The 22101-nt window shown below is 39.6% G+C and overlaps 1 protein-coding gene across 9 annotated transcripts in view; it reads right to left on the bottom strand.

The window, feature by feature from the left end:
- Positions 1-22101, bottom strand: part of PCCA (propionyl-CoA carboxylase subunit alpha) — a 391797-nt gene that overhangs the window by 117029 nt on the left and 252667 nt on the right. For all 9 annotated transcript variants that reach the window (XM_037896419.2, XM_043535149.1, XM_037896417.2 and 6 more), the window contains one exon: positions 20164-20266. In XM_037896419.2, the coding sequence (XP_037752347.1) occupies positions 20164-20266 (103 nt within the window). The remainder of the gene's footprint in view (positions 1-20163; positions 20267-22101) is intronic.

Raw genomic sequence — 22101 nt, 5'->3', positions numbered from 1 at the left:
AAATTAAATCCGTTGAGGGGGGGAAATATCAAAGAAACCCAGCACAGTAGCATTTAACTTCAAAAAGGGGAACTACACAAAAATGAGGTGGCTAGTTAAATGGAAATTAAAAAGAACACTCACAAGGGTGAAATGCCAGCAACCTACATGGAAACCTTTTAAAAACACTTTTATAGAGGCTCAAACTAGATATTCCCCCCAAATTCAATAAAGCCAAAATACAGAGAGTACCAAAAGAATGCCACAATGGCTAATCAGAGTAAAAGAGGCAGTTAGAGACAAAAATGCATCCTTTCAAAACTGGAATTCAAATCCCAATGAGGAAAATAGAAAGGAGCATAAACTCTGGCAAGTCAAGTATAAAAGTATAGTTAGGCAGGCATCAAAAAAGAATTTGAAGAGCAACTAGCAAAAGACACAAAAACTAACAACAAAAAATCTTTTAAAGTATATCAGAAGCAGGAAGCCTGCCAAGAGATCAGTGGGGTCATTGGATAATTGAGGTGTTAAGGGAGCACTCAAGGAAGACAAGGCCTCTGCAGAGAATACAAATGAATTCTTTGCATTGGTCTTCACTGCAGAGCATGTGAGAGGGATTCCCACACCTGAGTCATTCTTTTTAGGTGACAAATCTGAGGAACTGTCCCAGATTGAGGTGTTGATAGAGAAGGTTTTGGAACAAATTGATAAATTAAAGAGTAATAAGTCACCAGGACCAGATGCTATTCACTCAACAGTTCTGAACGAACTCAAATACGAAATTGCAGAACTACTAACCTATGATATATAACCTATCACTTAAATCATCCTCTGTAGCAGATGACTGGAGGATACCTAATGTGACACTGATTTCTAAAAAACACTCCAGAGGCAATCCTGGCAATTACAGGCTGGTAAGTACCAGGCAAATTGTTTGAAACTATAAGTAAAGAACGGAATTATCAGATACATAGATAAACATGATATGCAGGGGAAGAGTCAACACAGATTCTCTAAAGGAAAATCATGCCTCACCAATCTATTAGCATTCTTTGACAGTGTCAACAAACACGTGGACAAGGATGATCCAGTGGATTTAGTGTACTCAGACTTTCATAGAGCCTTTGACAACATCCTACACCACCGGTTCTCAAACTGTGGGTTGGGACCCCAAAGTGGGTCATGACACCCTTTTAATGGGGTTGCCAGGGCTGGCATTAGACTTGCTGGGGCCACGGGCCAAAGCCTGAGCCCAAACCTGAGCTCTGGGTGGCAGGGTTCAGGCTTTGGCTTCAGCCCTAGGTGGCGGGGCTCAGATTACAGACACACACACACCTGCCCAGGGCTGACGATCTTGGGCTTCGACTTTGGTCCCCCTCCGGCTCGGCATGGTGGGGCTTGAGCAGGGTCAAGCTTTGATTCCCCCCTCCTGGGGTCATGTAATAATTTTTGTTGTCAGAAGGGGGTCGCGGTACAATGAAGTTTGAGAACCCCTGTCCTACACCAAAGGCTTTGAAGCAAAGTAAGGAGTCATGGGATAAGAGCAAAGGTCCTCTCATGGATCAGTAACTGGTTAAAAGTCAGGAAACAAAGGATAGGAATACATGGTCAGTTTTCAAATTGGAGAGAGATAAACAGCAGCGTTGATAAATGCATAGTAATGTACATTGGAAAACAATCCCAACTGTACATATAAAATGATGAGGTTTAAATTAGCTGTTACTACTCAAGAAAGATCTTGGTGTCACTGTGGACAGTTCTCTGAAAACATCTGGTCAATGTGCAGTGGTATTCAAAAAAGCTAACAGCATGTTAGGAACCATCAGGAAGGGGATAGATAATAAAACAGAAAATATCATAATGCCACTATATGGGGGGGGAGGGGGAATCAGGGGTATGGAACAGCTTTTATGTGAGGAGAGGTTAAAAAGACTGGGACAGTACATCTTGGAAAAGAGATGACTAAGGGGGGATAGGATAGAGGTCTATAAAATCATACTGGTGTGGAGAAAGTGAATAAGGAAATGTTATTTACCCATTTACATAACACAAGAACTAGGGGTCACCGAATGAAATTAATAGCCTGCAGGTTTAAAACAAACAAAAGGAAATACATCTTCACACAACAAACAGTCAGCCTATGGAACTCGTTGCCAGGGGATGTTGTGAAACCAAAAGTATAACTGGGTTCAAAAAAGAATTAGATGAGTTCATGGAGGACAGGTTCATCAGTGATTATTAGCCAAGATGGTCAGTGATATAACCCTACGCTCTGGGTGTCCCTAAACCTCTGATTGCTAGAAGCTGGGGCTGGATGACAGGATGAATCAGTCAATAAAATTGTGTCTTCTGTTCACTTCCTCTGAAGGATCTGGCACTGGCCACTGTCAGAAGCCAGGATACTGGGCTACATGGACCATTGGTCTCACCCAGCATGGCCATTCTTGTGTTCTTAGTGATCTGGCCAGCCGATAAGATACCTGAACTGTCCCTGCAGTCTTGGTGTCCTTTCTGCAATTCAGACAGAACTCATATTTAGCATGGAGATGGGAGATTACTGCCCATGAGGCAAATTTCAGAACACTTTTGTGTATTTCTTTGCATCCACCCTTTGCAGCCCTGGGGACTGTGAGATAAGTGAAGTGTAACAGGTCTCAGCCAGATACTAACTGAGTAAGGCTTTTTAAAGTATTTTGTAGTACAGCATTACTGAGTTATTAAAGGAATATAATCTGTAGATTTTTTTTTTAAACACTCTTTGGAAAAAAACTGTAGTCTGAAATTATTGTTGCGATTGTTCTTGACACAGAAACCTCAGGCAGGCTTTTCTTTGAGGAAGCCTTTGCGTCCTGGCCTGTGAAATAACAAGTCTGAGTCTGCCCCCAGTTGCCATGGAAATAGAAAATCCTCACAGTGAGTGGAGGTGAACAAAGGTGTATTTAGAACCCCTTTTCCACATATAAACGAAAAATATTGATTGACTACTTCCTGTAAAGTTTCAGAGTAAAGTGACTCCAAAGGAAATTATGATGTCCCATTCACAGGTTTGGTAAGTTTCAATGGAACAACTTTAGAGCAAAAATTTCTTAAGTTAAAGAGTCCTCCAAAGTTCTTAATAAGCATTGTCACGTTAAACTGGAGCAATTACTACCCAAACCAATGGTGGGCAACCTGCAGCCCGCACGCAGCCTGTCAGGGTAATCCAGTGGTGGGCCGCAAGACAGCCACTGGGAGCTGCAGGCGGCCATGTCCACGGACGGTCAATGTAAACAAATTGTCTCGCAGCCTACCAGCGGATTACCCTGATGGGCCGCATCCGGCCCACCACTGACCTAAACTGTCAAGTCTGGTTCTGCCACCATTTGCCAGAAGGTCAAAAGCAAGGCCTTTGAAACAGAGTACAGTATCACAGAATAATCAAGAACCTTAAAAAAAAAACCTAGCCTGTAAAACCAAATTAAGAAAAAAACCACAGATAATAAAAATATAATGTTTACATTCCATTTCCAGAGTTGCCAAATTACTTCTACAAAAGAGGAGATCTATTAAAACTAATAGAAAGGGTTCTTTAGTTTTGGTGGTCTGCTAGCAAAATTAAGATTACCCTGTTACTCTTAAAACTGAACTCTTGTATTCCAACATGGAGGAAACAACTCTGCCAATTTTTCATGGCTCACTGTGCTAAGGACAATGTTAACATTCCAGTAAAAGGGAAGTAGGTGACTGTGGCAGCATTCCTACAGTATTGAAGCTCATGGTTATCTAAACCTGTGGATTTGTTTACATTATATATATGTTTATAAAGGTGTAACTAGACAGAGGAAGATAGTGCCAAATTATGATTCACACTGCTTGAGGCCACATTTGAACATGACAGCTATTAAGGCTGGCTTTAAAGTACAATATCTGTCCATATTCTTGTATTTAAGACCAAATAAATGTATCATAATAGATCAGATTACCATGCATTGCAGAAGAAAAAGGTACACACACTACTCACTCCTGCATAACTGAGGATCAGGTTTTAGTCCTACATCCAAAATGATTCTGTCTGAATGTTTATATCAGTAATATAAAGAGAACAACTGAAAATTTTGTTTTTTCTACAGTCTAATTTAACTGCGGGGAGGTTTCGCTCACTTTCAAAGGGAACAGACACTCCATTTTTTAAAAAGACAAAAGTATAGGAGCACTTTGAGAAGAATCAGTGTACACTACCAGCTCACATTCAACACTGCTTGGTTGTGAAGGTTATTTGTTTGTTTGTTTTTTGGGGGGGTGGGGGGGGAGGGGTTGTTACAAAACAAATGTTTCCTAGCTGATCATCCCTAATTCAAATTACTTGTTAGTTAGAACAATCTACAAAATTCCATAAACTGCTCATTCATTAATGGCTGTCCAGTACTGAACACTGTCCCAATTCTAAAACCTTATGCAAGCTTTCTCAAATGCACAAAGGGACTAAGGTGCCTAAGCCCTAGATTTAGGCACATATATAGCAGATTTGAGCATCACTGTGATCCACAAAACCCCTGCTCAACTGCCTCCTAACCCTGGAGGCACTTAAACTCAGTTGGTGCTTACATTTCTGCAGGTACTTATGTTTCTACCTCTGGGCATATGCACTGTTGCTTCCCTCAAGGTGCCTGGGTATCTATGTCACGCTTAAGCCCCAGCGCAATGATCAAACAAGGTGGAGACAAGGTTGGGGGGGGGAATCCTTTCTTGTCTGTGGGACCTAGTCTGGTAGGTATGCTCAGAGCATGCTTAATGCTATATAGTTCAATACCCCTCTCCCCCCGTCCCCGCATGCCTGGTAAGGAGCAGGAATTTAAACGGGGGTCTTCTGAGCATTGCAACTCCCTTTCTAGATCCAGGCACACAAACAGTCCCATTCATTGAAATCATACAGCTGAAGCCAATGTTACTGTTTATGTGGGTAAGGACTCTTCACGTGAGGGTTGCAATATCAGGCAATTCAATAGTATATACACAAACATATTAAATGCATATACAGGAAGTTATGTCATGATTATGAACTGAATAGTGTCTTCCTCAACCATAAATTACAGATAGAATCTAAAAGCATTTCCATTATCAAAATTATTTGTAAGGTCTCCCTCTGCTAAGCCGTAAACATTCCATCTGGGTTGGCACTTTCTTATATAAAAGATTTCTCCAGGGAGATGGAAATTAGTCAAGGGAAAGTGAGGAAGGAAAGTCCATTTGTTTATTGCATTACTGAGAATTTGTCTACATGAACAATTCGTTTGCAGCAAGCTAGAGTGGGAATATGCCCCGCCCTCGTCAGCTGTGGACTAGATCAAAGTATATTAATTAAATGTTAATGTGCATGAGTAGGGTCCACATGGACAATTAGTCCACGGCAGACAAGAGAGCTGTTGTAAATCAGCATAGCTCCACTGAAGTCGATGGAGCTATCTCAATTTATACAGGAAGTTTAGCATTCATTACATTTGCCAAAGTAAGTAGAAAGAACTACTAGAAAATTAATAGCAATTATGAAAATGGCACTAGGATGAGCATGCCTTGTATACAGTTCAGCATTTTTGGAATTGTTAGATCTGTTCTATGTTATACTATATTTGCTGTTTTGTATCTGGTTCTTTTACTTGAAGCTTCTTTCACTTTTACTTGAAGCTTCTTGCACAGGGTACGTACTATTCTGCTTTTTCATCAGTTGCTTATATTTTTACAGAGTTAAACTCTGAAGAAGTCAGTTGGAGTGAAAGTTTAATTCATCCATGAATCTCTCCCTTGCTCTCAGCAAATATCTGCACAACCCACTGGCAAAGTGTCTCATTCTCCTCTAGAGCTGATCCACACAGAGTATAACAATCTACTACTGCTATCAGTTATTCAATTAGCTCAAGGGGCAGAGGTCTGTGCAGGTGGATCTAAAGATTCCAACGCTATTGATTATCCATATGGGTGTCAATATGATGCCACATGATAGAGTTTCTGGGCGGGCTTTCAGATTGCTTTATAAAATCTAGGCAAATACACACAAAAAATTAATACAAACAATATTTTTAAGTTGAAAAATAAAGCACTCAAAATCAATAATTAAGATGTTTATGCAACCTTACTTCGGCTCCCTTCTATGCGGGCATTATGATACTCTCTAATTACATAACCACATATTTTCTCCACTGGACCCCCGCCCATTCAGTGCACAAAATGGAGATCCTCACTTATGAGCAACTATGCAATATTTTGTTGTCTTCTCAGTGTTCAATGTGTGGCCACACACTATTCAAACCCTGTTCTGAAGGCAGAATTATTAATTTCTTCATGGGCTTTTTTTATGGCACTCATCGCTATAGTATCTGAGTGCTTCATAAACACTAATTTATTTTACAGCACTCCTGTCGAATGAAGGGATATTAATGCCCACATTTTAGAGAAGGGGAACTGACCCACAAAGAGATTAAGGTCAAAAGTATTCAATAGTTTTGGATGCCAAACTTGAGACACCCAGCACCTGATTTTTTACATTACTTAGCATTACACAGCACTTTATATTTTAAACGAACAGATCCCAGTGACTTCAATTGCAGCTATGAGTGCTCAGTGCTTCTGAAAATCAGACCCCAGGTCTCAAGTCAGGCACCAGAAAAATAAGGAACAAACAATTAGTGGCCACCTGTAAAACAAAATGGTTTAAGTGACTCATCTAGCATTTCACAGAAAATCTGTAGCAGAGGCAGGGATATAATCCAATTTTCCAGGGAAGAATTCAACTGCTGTAACCATGAAACCATCCTTTTTCTTCCTGCAATCTCCAGCCTCATTCACTACACACCTGTCAACTTCTGGAACAAATGAAGTAGTGAGCCAACAGACAACATTCTCCTTCACTGCACAATCCTGATTCATCCCCACAACAGGTCCACTTTGTGCACTGACTGAGGCAGGGGTCCTGTGAAAAAATACGATCACGTAATCTAGACCATATCATAATGCATACACACAAGTGGGATGAATTCAGGTTGGACAGGCACAACTTTAAATATTACATTTCCTAACTTCTGGATGCTTCACTTTCCAACCTTAATAATGGTGTTTTAACAGTTTTCTGTGTCTAATATTATATAAAATACATGCATACATTTAGAATTGTGGAGGTATAATTCCATTTCATCTTTCTGGTGACTACATAAACCATTTGTGATTTATCCTTGTGGTTAGCATACTTTCACCAGGAGTCCTGACACTGAAGTATCATTCCATAATCCATTTGATATTCTATGTATGAATCACATGCAGTGACCCAGTTCAGTTTTGCTATTTTAGACAAATATTTCCCTTTGCCTGTATGTCTAGCAAATTCACTCTCCTCCTTCAACCCTCTCCACAAAAATCACTTATTTCAACTAGGTTTACTCAGGCACTTCCCATTGCTACTCTCCAGTCTGACTATGACTAAAGATTAAAAACAGTTTAAAATAATGTAATCATTAAGAACCTAGAATTGTTCTCCCAACATCATTGCCCTGTCTACTGCCACATTCTACCCTCCAACGAGTCAATATTTATTTACAGCAAATACAACATCACCATACTACAATGTCAGTGCTGCACAGCAGGTACCTTGGTTTCCTGGTATGCCACAGATTTCCAGAGTGCCACAGATTTGATCCACTGCTCATTGAGAAACACTGCTCTTGGGGAATATCCAGACAGCTGGTTATGTCACTGGCAAAAGCAGCCAAACTGGGATGGGAGTAGGCTGAGAATCTGACCCCTTTTCTTAGGTATTTCCAACTACTGATGTATCTAAGTATCATTTATTGAATAGTTATAGATTAATTCAAACATTTACCACCCAGAATACTTGCAATATTTCTCATTTTAAGATGGGCAATGCTGTAACAAAGGTAAATATAGCTGTAGAGAAAATGCTTTTTTTTGGCAGCAATTGTACTTAAATAATAAATATGATTACTCTTTACTGAGGAATCCCATAACTGATAGTCCTTCATCTTTATTTTCATCCTGTTACAAAAAGTGCTTCCTGTTTTATTAATACATTCTGTTTGCATTAATATCTTTCTTCAGCGAGCTTAATAATCAGACATATAGCTGTCCTACTAGTCTGGTATAGCAAGATCTATTAAACAGATCTCTGACTTCTACCAATAGCCAACATTGATACAGAATGAACTTTCATGAACAAAGCTATGTTTTCTTAATAATAACAGTTGTATAAACATAAGGTCTTCTCAGTTAAAGGGAAACCAACATCAAAAAGCAGTAAAACATGGAATCCTAAACCCCTCTTTCTTTGAAGAAACACGTTTGAAGAGAGGTGTTTCTAGTTATGGGTGAATGAAATGAGAATTCAGCTGCAACAAACGGACATCCAGTTCTATGAAAGACTAATTAGATCCATCTGAGAAGCTGTGTCTAAAACTGCTTCACATATTTCAAAGGAAAGCTTTAGTCTGTCTTTTGAGAAGACTACATCAAAACATTTAGTCACAGTTGACGCACATCTAACCATTACAACAGCATTATTTTTATCAACCATGAAAACTACATTAAAGTAATGTTAATAGTCTTCCTTACATTAAAAAAGCAAGGAAATTTAGAGCTAAGAAAGCAGCTCTAGGCTGAAATTACCCTACATTCCCCCCCGCAACCCCTATGTGCCTAGGAGTCAGAGATCCCGGACCTGAAGTGTGATGTTGCATATCAAATGTGCTCATATATACTGAGAACAGAATTAAAGTTGAAGCTTCCGCCAGGAGTTGCAGAGTTAATGCTGCTTTTGTGGATTTAAGCCAGGCTCTTAACATTATGTTAATATGCTTTTGTCTGTAACTGCTGCTGCTGCTGAACCAGCAGGAGGAGCTCACAACATTTTTCATCTATTCATTCTACAAAATTATTGGGTCTTTTTAAAAATAGTCTTGGATATGATTCTGTGATTGAAAAAAGAATCCAAGAAATATTTTACTTATGATTTGTTTTAGGAATCCTTAACTAATTATGTATTCTTTTTAATACAGTATCATAGTTGTACATGGCACATAAATGAATAAAAAAGACAATGCTTTGGCACACAAGGAGTTTGCAATCTAATAACAAAAGACCATAAAAGGAAAAGGAAGAGGGTGGAGACACAGTAAACATTGCTCTACCAAAAGATAGGATTTCTGAAGAAAACAAATGGTATGTTATAGTTTCACATGTATTTTATTTAGATTTTACTTTATTTTTAATAATTTAAACACCTGTCATTAGTGGGTTGTAAACCATATAAAACAGACTTAATATTACCTGTTACATCATAGAAACTCACCCTATGAAGCCACCAAGATGGTAACTAAATATATCAGCAGTAGCCAGCTTTCATTGGCTAAAACGTTAGAAACTGATCATTGGTAAGCTTATTCAACCTTATAAGATACTATGCTTCTAAATTTCATTTAAAAAGTTGAAAAGATAGTAAGTTCCCCAAACTGATATATTCTCTATATGGCTAAAGTGTAAATCATTCTAACATTTTTCAGACCTTTTTTCTTGTCTTTGTTTTTAAACTTGTTCACAGGATGAGAGCTTGTGTGCCAGACTTCAGCTCACAGCAAGTTTACAGCAAAGTTACAACTCCTTGAAAAACAGGATTTATTGTAGAACTGCAGTAATCATTGTTACAAAACTACTCTAAAATGGAGAACAAAATCTGTTACCAAAAATTATCAGATACACTAACACATTTTCTGGATCATCAACATTAACAGGTATTTTTTCTCATCCATTTATAACTACTATAGCAAATGTAAATAAGCATGTATAGACAAACATCATCTACATAATAAAAATGTATGTCTTGTACCCTTAAGCCCTTAATGTACCGATTTTACAAACTGGCATGTTGTTTAAAACAACCATGTAGCTCAAGTACATAATAGCAAAATAGCACCTGATGCCCAAAGCAAGTCAGTATATATAATATAAGGCATGTGTTCTTTATATAAAATATTCTTCCTTAAAATGCTGGTATAAGAAGTTAATTTCTGATGTTTTTACTCCTCACTAGGGGGAAAAAAGGGGACTTGCTTCAGGAGAGGAAAAAAATAATCTGATACCAATATTTAACATGTTTTATTTCCTTATGGAGGAATACTCTAGAGGCATTGTTTAAAACAAAGTGAATAAGTACAGATTTTTTCCAAAACTGAACATATATAGTCCAGAACAATCAGAAGCAACTGCTAAAGTGGAAGTAATGTTTAACAAATTCTAACTACGTTACGATGACAGAGACTTGATGATGGTGAACGAATAGTCTTATTGCCTTTCTTGAAATACTCAGTAACGAAAAGAATGAAGTATATAGCTGTGATGCTAATGGCACAATTCTGAGTTGCGCTTGAGCAACCAGTTCCGAGAGGAGTGGAAAATGGTACTAGGATCAGCATTAAGTTTGGACTTATTTACACCTCAAATGGATGACGAAGAAGTAGGAAAATTAAAAAAGCATTAAAATAGTTCAAAATATTGAAAGTTGGATGTTCAGCATGTCAAAAGAGAAACTGTAGAGAAATTAGAGAAAAAACATAACAGTGCCCTCCCCCACAAAATGCCACCCCTTCTTCCAACTCTGTCCCTGCATAAACAAAATGGTGGAGAGCAGAAAAGAATAACCTCTGCTTACACTGACTTCAATGAAACTCGATTTCATTCTTTTTAATTCCCTCCTTCCTTTAAGCCATCCCCAAATGGCTGCAGGTGGGGGTAAGCAAACAGTTGTATAAGAAAGCAGTATAACAAAAGATCCTTATAGCTATTATACAAAGGGCTTCCAAGAATATTGTGCTGCCAAGCTGAGCCACTGTGCATAATTTTGGACACAATATATAACAAGAATGTTATTGAAGCAATGTACGAGGTACATAAGACTACAATGAATTTGTTACTACATAACAGGTTTTATTGTGTGGTGAAAAGTAAAGTTAGGTTTGTACCCGTTAGAAAAAGAAGGAGAATTAAGGATAGGATTGAAATGTATACAATTCAAGAAGGTGGATGAGAGAACTCAAGAGGAGATCAGATTTTTTTAAAAGTTAAGATAAAGTTTAGTGGGCCATTTCTGAACACAACAGATTTTTTTTTATGTGGAATGGAACTTTTACAAATTACTAAAGATAAAATAAATAAATACACAAACTTTGCAATCTTGCATACATACAAAAAAGGAGTCAGGTACTTTCAAGAAAAAACTCTTACAAACATTGTATAGGCAGAAGACCAGGATGGTCAATTTTCATGCCAACAGAAGTTACGCTCTGATACACATTTTCATTATCCATCTTATTTTTTATTACATTAATTATTTTATTTTAAAACTGTTGCTGGACTACCGTCATAGCATTAAGAATTATATCTACAAGCTTTGACACTCAAGACACAAACTCACACCTAATGCCAAAGGAGGTATGAAACTAATAGTGGCAGGACAGTACTTCTAGCTATGAAGTAGTTTAAGTACACAGTAAAGTGTAATTACACACATTAGTAACTCGAAATATTTTGATGAGAGAAATTTAAGCATCTGCAGAAACTGGTAATTGGGACTGAGGCTCGGACAGTTGCGCACCAACTGTGACTGTGCACTTAGGTGCACGACTGTTCAACTAAATTATCGTCAACATTTTGTAAAATGCAGGGAAAGTTTTTCTGCTTAAAATTGTAAACTGATCAGTTCTCCCTCGTGAAACGTACCTGTCCCCTTCTACTTGTGCCCTCAAATGTGCTGTTTCCCTTCATTCAAACTAACAAAGGACTCTGTAATCAAAAAGAAAATTAATGACAGGCAAAAGCCTATTTTTATGTAAAGAACACATGTTAATTACCTTAAATTAACAGTTTTTCCTTAAAATTCTTTTTTTAACCCTTATAGATTTTTGCTTATCACACCTACTGGTACATCCCTAACATTTTGCCCTTGTGCCCTATTCACTGTGTATTACTATATGCCTAACGCACACCTACCATATGGGCATTAATTATAAATTGTATTATTAATAATAATGCAGTTTAATTTATTTTTTATTTATTCTCTTAAATTAGATAATTTATTTTATAACAGTGATGGGTCCACCCCTGTTTTATAGAGACAGGTCTGGGAAACCTGTTACATATTTACATAAATAGGAGATGGACGTGGAGGAAGCCATTAGTTATCTGAATATTTTACTGCACATATACTTGTATTTAATAGATTACATGTGGACGAGGGGTACATATAACTAGTTTATGTATAACTTACCTTTTATATTCTATACCATTTTTTCATTTTTATAATAAATATTTTACAAATTTTGTAACAATTGATACGATTTTTGGTAATTTTCAAGTATTCTTTCTTTCTTTAAAGATATTTTAAACAAAGGAAATATTTTCCAAATAATTTAAAAATCAATTATATCCCTTAGTAACTGGATTTGCAGCAAATGAACATAGGATTACATCATGCTTTTAATTAATTACATTTTTAAATTGAAACAACCATAATTAGTTACACATGCATATATTAACTAAATTCAAGCATACAGCTACTTAATTACAGTGCATTGACAATATAGGATATAGTCAATTAATGACAACTGCATGTTGTCTACACAATTGTATATTTTTATAATGACCATGCCTCCAGTTCACAAGACCAAATTCAAATCCACTTATTTTTGTGCTCTCAATTAGGTCCACAGGAATAGCTTTGCTCTTGAAAATGTTAATGTGCATGCAAATGCAACCGTCCACCCAACTAGACATGTACCACATGGACATCTTGTTGAAAGATGTAAGCTGTTCCTTTAAAAAACCATGCATTTAACATATTCATTAATAAACCTGTCGTTATGCTGAAAAAGTCGCACCTACTTCCCACAGATAGTCATTTCTGCATCAATTTGCTTTTCTTAAATTTAGGAAATCATACAATACAATGCAAAAATGTAAGCCTATTTTAACAGTGATCGAAAAAGTAATCTGAACTGCTGTTAGCCATTTTATTTAGTGTTTTGATTTACACGACTCCCCACTGGAAATAGATCAAGTTTCCATTTGCTAGAAGTGACTCCCAAACTACTTCACCTTGTTCATGCCACTTTGTTTTATAGCTTACATTCAGCAGAACTACAGTGATATGAAGCTACTCTGTAAATGAAAACATCTGGAAATTCTCTGACAACTAAATGGAGAAGGTGAGGTTAAGTCAGGCGTAGGGAACCTACGGCTCATGGGCTCGCTGCTTCATTTCATGCAGCCCAAAGCAAGTCTCCGCACCGCGGGCCAGAAGTCCCGGACCTCGGGATCCCCCCGTGGGGCTGGAGCTGCAAGCGCCGGCTTGCTGTGCTGCAGAGAGAAGCTGGGGTTGCCAGGCCATTAAAAGTCCAGTCAGCTCCGTGCAGCTGCCAGAAGCGACCAGCATGTCTCTGCAGCCCCTAAGAGCAGGGGCAATCAGGGAAGCTCTGCGCGCTGCCCCTGCCCCCAGCACCAGATCCGCAGCTCCCATTCGCCAGGAACCATGGCCATAGGAGCTGCAGTGGCTGCACCTGCGGGCGCACCGCACAGAGCCCCCGGCCCCTCCACCTAGGGGCTGGACATGGTGGCCACTTCTGGGAGCAGAGCAGACCCAGGGCAGGCAGGGAGCCTACCTTAGCCCCGTTGCAGCGCCAACCAGGAACCACCTGAGGTAAGCACCACTCGGCCAAAGCCTGCACGCAAACCCCCTCCCACCCTAAATCACTGCCAGACCCTGCACCCCCACCCACACCACATCCCCCTGCCCAAGGTTGGAACCCTCTTCTGCACCCAAACTTCCTCCCAGACGCCAGACCCCGAACCTCCACCCACACTTGAACCCCCTGCCCCAGTCCTGAGCCTGCTCCTGTACTCCAAACCCCTTGACCCCAGCCGGGAGCACCCTCCTACACCCCCAACCACTCATCCCCAGCCGAAACCCCCTGGCCCAGCTCGAAGACCCTCTCACACCCTGAACCCCTCATTTCTGGCCCCACCCTGGAGCCTAGGGGAAACCCCGAGCCCCCGCATCCCCCCACAGGGCTGGAGCCGCAAGCGCCAGTTCGCCCCACTGCGGGGGGAAGCCTTGAGCTTCCGGCCCGTCCCGCCCGACCCCTGGGGGGGGCTGTGTGTGGCCCACAACTGATTTTTTTCTGTGGGTCAGTGACCCATGATAGGAAAAAGGTTCCCCACCCCTGGGTTAAGTGGTGAGTAAGGTATGTACCCACTATAGCAATAAAGAGCCTTAGAGGGAAGGAGAAAATGTTCAAATATGATAAAGGAGAAAAATTAGTGCTAAGCGCAGAGAAATGCTGCAGAGCAGTTCTCAAATACACTTTGAGCACAGAGAATTTGAAAGATTAAAACAGAGAATCAGACACAAATTTTATATAAAACTGCCTTACCAAGAGATTTTTAAAATACACATTATAGAATACAACATAGCTTCAAATCCTTTGTTAATATGACATGATAATCTCAACCTACATAGCGAGAAATGAACTGTAAATAGGCAACAAGGACTGTACACTCTTTTGGGCAGGGCCATATCTTTTAATCTGTACTCTAAAGCCCTGGCATATTTCTGGGCACTGCAAAATACTAAACAAAAATGAGAAAGCAGTGTGCTTTCTAACATGTCATTCCTTACTGCTGATGTCCAACATTGGATTCACCCTTCAATTTTGTGAAGACAGTGAGTGTAGCCAAAAATAATAATAATAATAAAAACCTCCCCACCCTGCCAACATCTTTGCCATAACAAAGATACTAATTCATCCTGCTCTCTTGTTTTCTAGTTCTGGAGATATTCATACCAGAAAGAAAGAAATACTGAAAACTATTAAGGAAAGAAAAGAGGGTGGGTTGTAGAAGTGAAAAGAGGACACTTACAATCATGTAATTATTTATCTTTCACTCTTTTGTTCATCACCAAACCCTTTACTTTGCAACAGGAAAATTGTAGAGTAGTGAATTTAATAAATTAAAGCTCAGAAGATCCTGGACCATTGTATTTAAATTCTCCCTTGTTTCTATCTCTTAAATTTCTCTACCACTCTGCTATTATTTTTTATTATAAAATTTAACTAAATTATTTCACTCCACAAAGATTTCTGAGATGAAAGATTCTCACTAGGTATGACATTCACCCACAGTGTAAAGGGGTCAGTCCAAGGACCTCCACATCACATATGCCCTACACAGCACCTATGCAGAGGGTCTCTTGGTAAAATGGCTGAATAGGGCACTCCCTATTCACAGTTTCACAACAAAAGGGTCTTCACATTAGCTCTGAATGGAGTTGAAGACCACGATAAAGGTGGTCCAGAGGCAGGCCACAGACCCACCCTTACATGACTCCTTTAGCCTCCCAAATACCCTGTGCAACTGGCTAGGAGGGACTGCTGACACTATTCCTAAGAATTCCTAAGGCTTAAAAGAAGCTGCAGTGGTAGAAAGAAACCACACAGTAGCCATGCCCACTGAATCTGGATTTGGGGTGGATTTAGTCTTTCCAATCACTCTACGATGCACGGGGAGTGGATTTCACCCCTCACCAACAAAGCTGCATTGTTTCTTGGACTGGTACGCTTCATGCCTAGATTGTTCCATACATCAGAAGGAACAATATTTGAGTCCAAACTGAACAAACAAAAAGACTCTAGTTTTATTACACTATGCTGGTGTATGGAAAGTTTTAAAAACTAATGTTGGTAATCATGATGATAGGATAATTTCTTGATCGATAATGAAAAATATACATAATTGATGGAAAACTAAGAGCTGGAGTATGAAGATTTTGTCTTTCAAAGATCAAAGTATGACGAGCAGCCAATTCATAGATTCTTCTGGCAATCAATACAAAAAGATAAAGCAATAAAATGAAGAAAACAGAAACACTGATTTTTTCATGAGTTAAGTTAGTGAGTTCATGTTGTACAAGACAACAGATCTCATTAAGGTTGCCAAGATTTTAAACAAACCAACTTGAGTATAAAATTTCTGAACAATTAAAAGTACATGTAGATGAACTGACTCAGGGATAATGCCTGATACTGGAAAATTAAACTAAAATGTATTTTGCACAAATTGGGTAAGTATTGTAGTGGCTGCAGGATAATGGGGGAGAGGGAGTTTCATTTGTTTGTAAAACACCTTAATCCATTTATTTTCCAGCCCCTATTGTAGGCACAAGCAGCAGAAAATTTTCTTTACTTTTGTAGTATTTTAAAGACCTGAAGTGATCGCTGCAAGCTTGTCAGCCCTCGAGCAGGTAAGTTCTGGGAAGCCATGGCGCTCAGTTTTTAGGCCAGGCTGCACTAAGGGAGTGCTGTTCTGAGTAATCTGCACAGATAGACAAGTTTAAAAAATTCAACAAATTAGAAAATGAATAATAAATATTATTGTTGCTTGACACTGCATAATATTTTTAATTATTCTTACGATAACAGTAAGAGAAGAAAACTATAAAGATGACCCAGGGATCAAACGGTGCTGTGAGGATGATCCATTCACTGATCACTGAATTATCCAACTGAACAATTTATTCAGCTACCTCTGCCACAACTGATGAGGGCATCCATCCCACAAAGTCAGCATCCCTGATCATGTCAGTGCAACAGGGAAGAGTAAATCTAAAAGTGCAACATGTGGCTTGAATTTGCTTCCTCACATTCTAGGTGAAAAATCTGACTGGAAAGTCAGTGCAGTTGGGCTTTGCATTTTCCATAGTACATTATATCCAATTCTCAGGAATAGGACTTCTCTGTCCCTTCTTCGATTTTCTTGTCTAACGTTTTAAGAGGTTTTTTTTTTTCTCATTGCAATTTTTTGAAATAACGTTTCATAAGGTTTTGATTTTTATTACAGTGACCCATGAACCACCATGAGGTAGGTGAGGATAAGAAGAAATTTGACAAAAAATTATAAACACAGAATGATGTGTCATTCTTTAATTATCCAGTAACCTGATCTTATCATGGTCTTGGTGTTGAATAATGGTTACATTTTGCTTTACAATCTCCAGGGTTGGGTTTTATTTTCTAATATATTTGTACCCAGGAAAGTTTAGGTCAGATGTAGCCTTTGGTCATCAGTGAGATTCACCTATCTCATACAATTTCCAGTTAGGTTGGTTGAGGTACAAAGAAATAAAGTATCTTATCCAAGGTACATGGCAAGTTATTGGCCAGCCTAGAATTAGAACCCAGAAGGCTACCGACTCTCAGTCCATTTTGCTGAACCTCTAGACTGCACCGGGTCCAGTTACTCCTCTCTTTCTCTCTCTCTCTCTCCTTTATGTATTTCATTTTATTACATATTGGCCTGTGACACCGCAACACAACCTGAGGGAAAAGCAGCAGCATGCTGCCTAGGACACTGGGACAAGGGCAGGAAGTCCCATGGCCACCCTGTTCTGCCTTGCTGGAACTCTGTAGAGCAGTACTTTCCTGTTGCCCTGCTCCCCAGCCTCTCTCTTTCAGGCAAAGTGGCATAAAACGATAATAAATTCCTTTAAGTTACAGTTTAAGTACTGAAAATAAGTTTACTTTTAAGTTATTCATTCTTGCCTAGACCATACTCTGTACCCTTTGATTATCATGGTCGTGCTGTCTTTTGAATTGCACATAGAACCAAAGAGTCCATGACAAGCTGGACCTAAAATCAGGGTTCATTGTGCTGCAACAGACTGGGAATTCTGGAGCAGCTTCACTTAAATTAAAATATTGATGGTTTTATTGTATTATTTTTCATAGTTAATTCAATCAGTACAACTCCTCCTGTGTTATTTATTTTGATATTAAATTCCATTTATTTTAGACTGTCACAACATTTTCACTTTTTGATATGTTGCTGTTTTTGGCACTGAAGAAGCTGGAGGTTTTGGCAACCGGCTAGTGGACAGCTGGGGAGATAGCTTTTGATTGTGGGATATGCACATGCGTTTTTTCCCTGCTAAAATAAGAATACTGGCATTTAAATTGTCCTCTTCAGTTTTTATATGTTTGAGAGGAACAGGGCAGTTCACTCCTCTCAGAGCTACCAGGCTTTGTGCAGACTCTAGAAGGTAACACTTTGGTGTTTTCAAGGTTATCTTTATAACTACAAGGGGCAGAAACATAATTCTAGTTTTAAAGGCCTTTTCCACACAAACTTACACCAGTTTAACTAACAGTGTATTTTTAAACTGGTGCAAGTTTGCATGTAAACTGTCTTGTTTCGGTTTTGCTCAATTTATTTTTTTTTAAACCCAATGAAACTAAACTGAAATAAGACTCTCAAACAAAAACAATACAAATTTGCACCAAATTAATTAACTGGGTTAAAAAAAACACTCTTAGCTATTCAAGGGAAAATGTGGGTGAAAACAAAATTTTAGAACCTGCAGCACAATTCCACATCAAGGGTGACTCCCCCAGCTATGGAACAATGGAATACACAAGACTCTGAGGACTTTAAGGAGTTCATGGAATTTTTCACAAAAACGGAGGGCATTAACCAGACACTAGTCAGGATTTGAAGCTACTTTCTTCTTCACATAATAAATAAGGCTATGATTATGTCACGGAGGTCACAGAATCCGTGACTTGTAGCACCCTCTGCAACACTGGGGACCCCCGCAGCAGACCAGCTGCCCTGTAGTGTGAAAAACTGCTACCTGATTAAATGTGCTAGTTAGGGTGTACTGAGCACGCTCAGTAACATCAGCTGAAGTCAGTAGAGGAGGGACCCTTGCAGCAGCCCAGCCTCTGCGGGCGACCCTCCTGCAGCTGTGGGACCCCCTGCAACTGACCGGACGCCGCTCCAGCGAGGACCCCTGAGCTCTCCAGCCGCTGCCACTGGCAGGGGCCCCCCCCGCAGTTGCTCAGCTGCTGTGAGCATCTGGTCCCTTCCCCGCAGCTCCCAGCTGCCTTTGGTGGTGGCAGAGGGACCCCAGATCTGCTCAGCAGCCACTGGAAGGGACCTCCCACACACACACATCTCCCCAGCTGCTGCCGCTGGTAGCGGGGGGGAGCCCCTGCAACTGACTGGCCACCGGCAGGGACCACTAAGCTGCCCAGCCGCCAGCAGCAATGACAGAGGGACCCCAGAGCTGCTCAGCAGCCACAAGCTGCTCAGCCACCGGCAGGGGCCCCCCTGCAGCTGCTCAGCCGCCACAAACAGCCACACGTCCTAAAATCTGACTAATTTTAAATTAAAATCATTACATCTTTGCCTTTTTTAAGAGAACTTTTAAGCAAAGCAAAAGTGAAACCACTTGAGAAAGCTGTCTTCATGACATGACATATTTAAGTTGGAATTTTCTGAGGAGCTGCATCAATTTGAAGTTCTTTTGAAAATACCAGCCTTAAAGCTTTGACAGACTTCATGTAAATTGTGTCCATTCTTAAAACCCTCAGGTTAGCTTTGAGATCAGCACTATAGAATTATAAAAATATTTTCCTCCACAAACTTTTCTTCCCAACTCTCCAAGTTAACCCACCTCTGATTTAGCTTGATTTTATTTCATCATCATCCATGGTTCCACCATAATGCAATGCTTTATGCCTTTCACTCTTTAATATCACAAGACAAAAGAAATTATTTAGGAAGTTTTGTAAAAGCTAAATCCTGTATATTTGTGCATCTGAAGCAAAGGGTTTCCAGACACAAAATGAAGTGTCAGCATATTGTGGCTAATTACTGTACTTGCACCCTCAGTTTTAATGGTAGCTTGCTACAGTCATCCCAATTATGCATTTTTCCTGGTTAGTTTGTTTGATTTTTACCAGTATCTTAAATTGCAATTTCATTTCTTGCTCTCAAATACCTCTTGCGGCACAGCATAAAAGTCCACTTCTAAGTAAGGAATTAAACAACAATTTGTTAATTAGAAAACAAATGTAAGAAGAAAGTAGAATACAAAAATGTCCCATTGACTTTAGAGTGTAGATAAATCCCTGTACAGGAAATGTACCACTTAATTAGCATATGAAGGATGGTATTCTAATTTACAGTAAGGCCTCCTGCAGAAGATGAAACAAATGTGTAACTGTGCTAGTGCACTGATCACAAATCAAGTACCACAAATCAAGAATAATATATACTGACTCAATGCCTCACATTTCTTAGAAAATGAGCAAAACTTACAGAGAATGTTGGCCCGTCGTTTGAAACTGTAACAGAGTAAGTTCCATCTCCTAGCTGTACCGACAGCTCCCAATTGTTCAGATCCAGCTTAGCAAGAGAAATTCTAAAGCAAGGAATGGAAAAAGAATATTTTAACGGCATTTTCAGGTTCTCCCCATTTTTAATCACATGAACTTTTTTCATAGGGTCTTCATAAACGATTTTAAATATCATTAACCCTACTGACACAGTCAGGGAGCATGTTTGGGAAAACTACCAGATATTATATTTTTTTGTCCATTATGGCACATAAGGAGAAAACTTTTTAGGGGAGAAGCCTTTTGAGATATTTTCTGCTTTGCCTTGACACCTTGTGTCACTGAAGTACACTGATAAAGTTTGAAGAGAATCCCAAAATCCAGCCATCGTTGGTTGCAGGGATATTGCAAACAGTGAAAAACAGATGAGGAGAGGGTTTGGGGAAGGAAGAGGAGTGGCACTTGAAAAAATAAAAAGACTACTTGGAACTTCAAAAGCAAAAGTTTCAGAGCAGCAGCCGTGTTAGTCTGTATTCGCAAAAAGAAAAGCTTATGCTCAAATAAATTGGTTAGCCGCTAAGGTGCCACAAGTACTCCTTTTCTTTAAAAGCAAAAGTGGTTCACCGTCACCTTCACGTCATAATCACACACAACAAAACTAAGTTAAAGGCCAGTTAGACACAAAAGCATGCAAATCCAGCCAAACGAATAATATACATACATTATTTTTAACAATATACATATTTTATACATTATTGACGAATCTCTGTAGATACACTAAACTGAAGATTTTTACATGCCAAGACTTGAGGTCAGAGTTCTATATTCCTCCCATAATAGTTAATGACAGGGGTGGCCAATCTGTGGCTCCAGATCCGCATGCGGCTCTTCAGAAGTTAATATGTGGCTCCTTGCATAGGTGCTGACTCCAGGGCTGGAGCTACAGGTGCCAACTTTCCACTGCTCAACATCAGGCCCTGCCCCCACTCCACCCCTTACCCCAAGGCCCCTGCCCCTTCCTGCCCCCTCCCCTGCTGCACCCTTGCTCCTCCCCCCTCCATCCCAGAGCCTCCAGTACACTGCAAAACAGCTAATCGTGGCAGGCAGGAGGCAGGGGAAAGGAGGGGGAGGTGCAGATTGGCAGGGCTGCCAAGAGGCAGGAGGTTTGGGGTTGGTGGGGGTGCTGCTGATGTAGTACTGTGGCTCTTTGGCAATGTACATTGGTAAATTCTGGCTCCTTCTCAGGCTCAGGTTGGCCATCCCTGGTCTATGAACTCACAAACTTAAGACAATCCAGGGAACTGCATCTTTTATGTTACATCAAAGTGGTCAAAGATACAGCAAGGGAACCAGAACCTGGAACTCAAGTCTTGGCAGGTTTAAAAAAAAAAAGTAGAAAATAATTTTTAGCTGTTTTGTTTTAAACTATATTTATTTGTAATTTGTAGGTCTATACATTTGTTATGCATCAGTTGTCGCCTTTATCTTGCCTTCCCTATAGTTTGTTACATTAACTGGTTGTGTTTTAAATTTAAACCAGAAATTTTTGGAGAGGCTAACTCTGACTATTGTCTGAGCACCAGCAAGTGCAATAGGCTTCCAATATTGTTTGGGATTCTAGGCACAATTTTAGTACAAACAAACAAACAAATAAATAAATAGTAATTCAGGCTGGTTGAGGCTCTGAATTTCATTGAATTGATGTTTTTAGGTGCCAGTTGGTCTCCCGTGCTGCCTCTTATGCATAGCAAGAGCACCCTGTAAAAATCCATTACATTGTCCACATTTAACTCTCTCCTTAAAATTCAACCCTGCTGTCATGCTTACAAAATGCTTCATAACTACTAGGCAGCTGAAGCACTGTATCCACTGCATACTATGCTAATTATAGAATCACAGAATCATAGAAGTGTAAAGCTGG

The sequence above is a fragment of the Chelonia mydas genome, chromosome 1, assembly GCF_015237465.2.
Source record: "Chelonia mydas isolate rCheMyd1 chromosome 1, rCheMyd1.pri.v2, whole genome shotgun sequence".
Lineage (NCBI taxonomy): Eukaryota > Metazoa > Chordata > Testudines > Cheloniidae > Chelonia > Chelonia mydas.
Note: the sequence above shows the minus strand (reverse complement) of the source record. Positions and strands in the feature narration are given on the sequence as shown.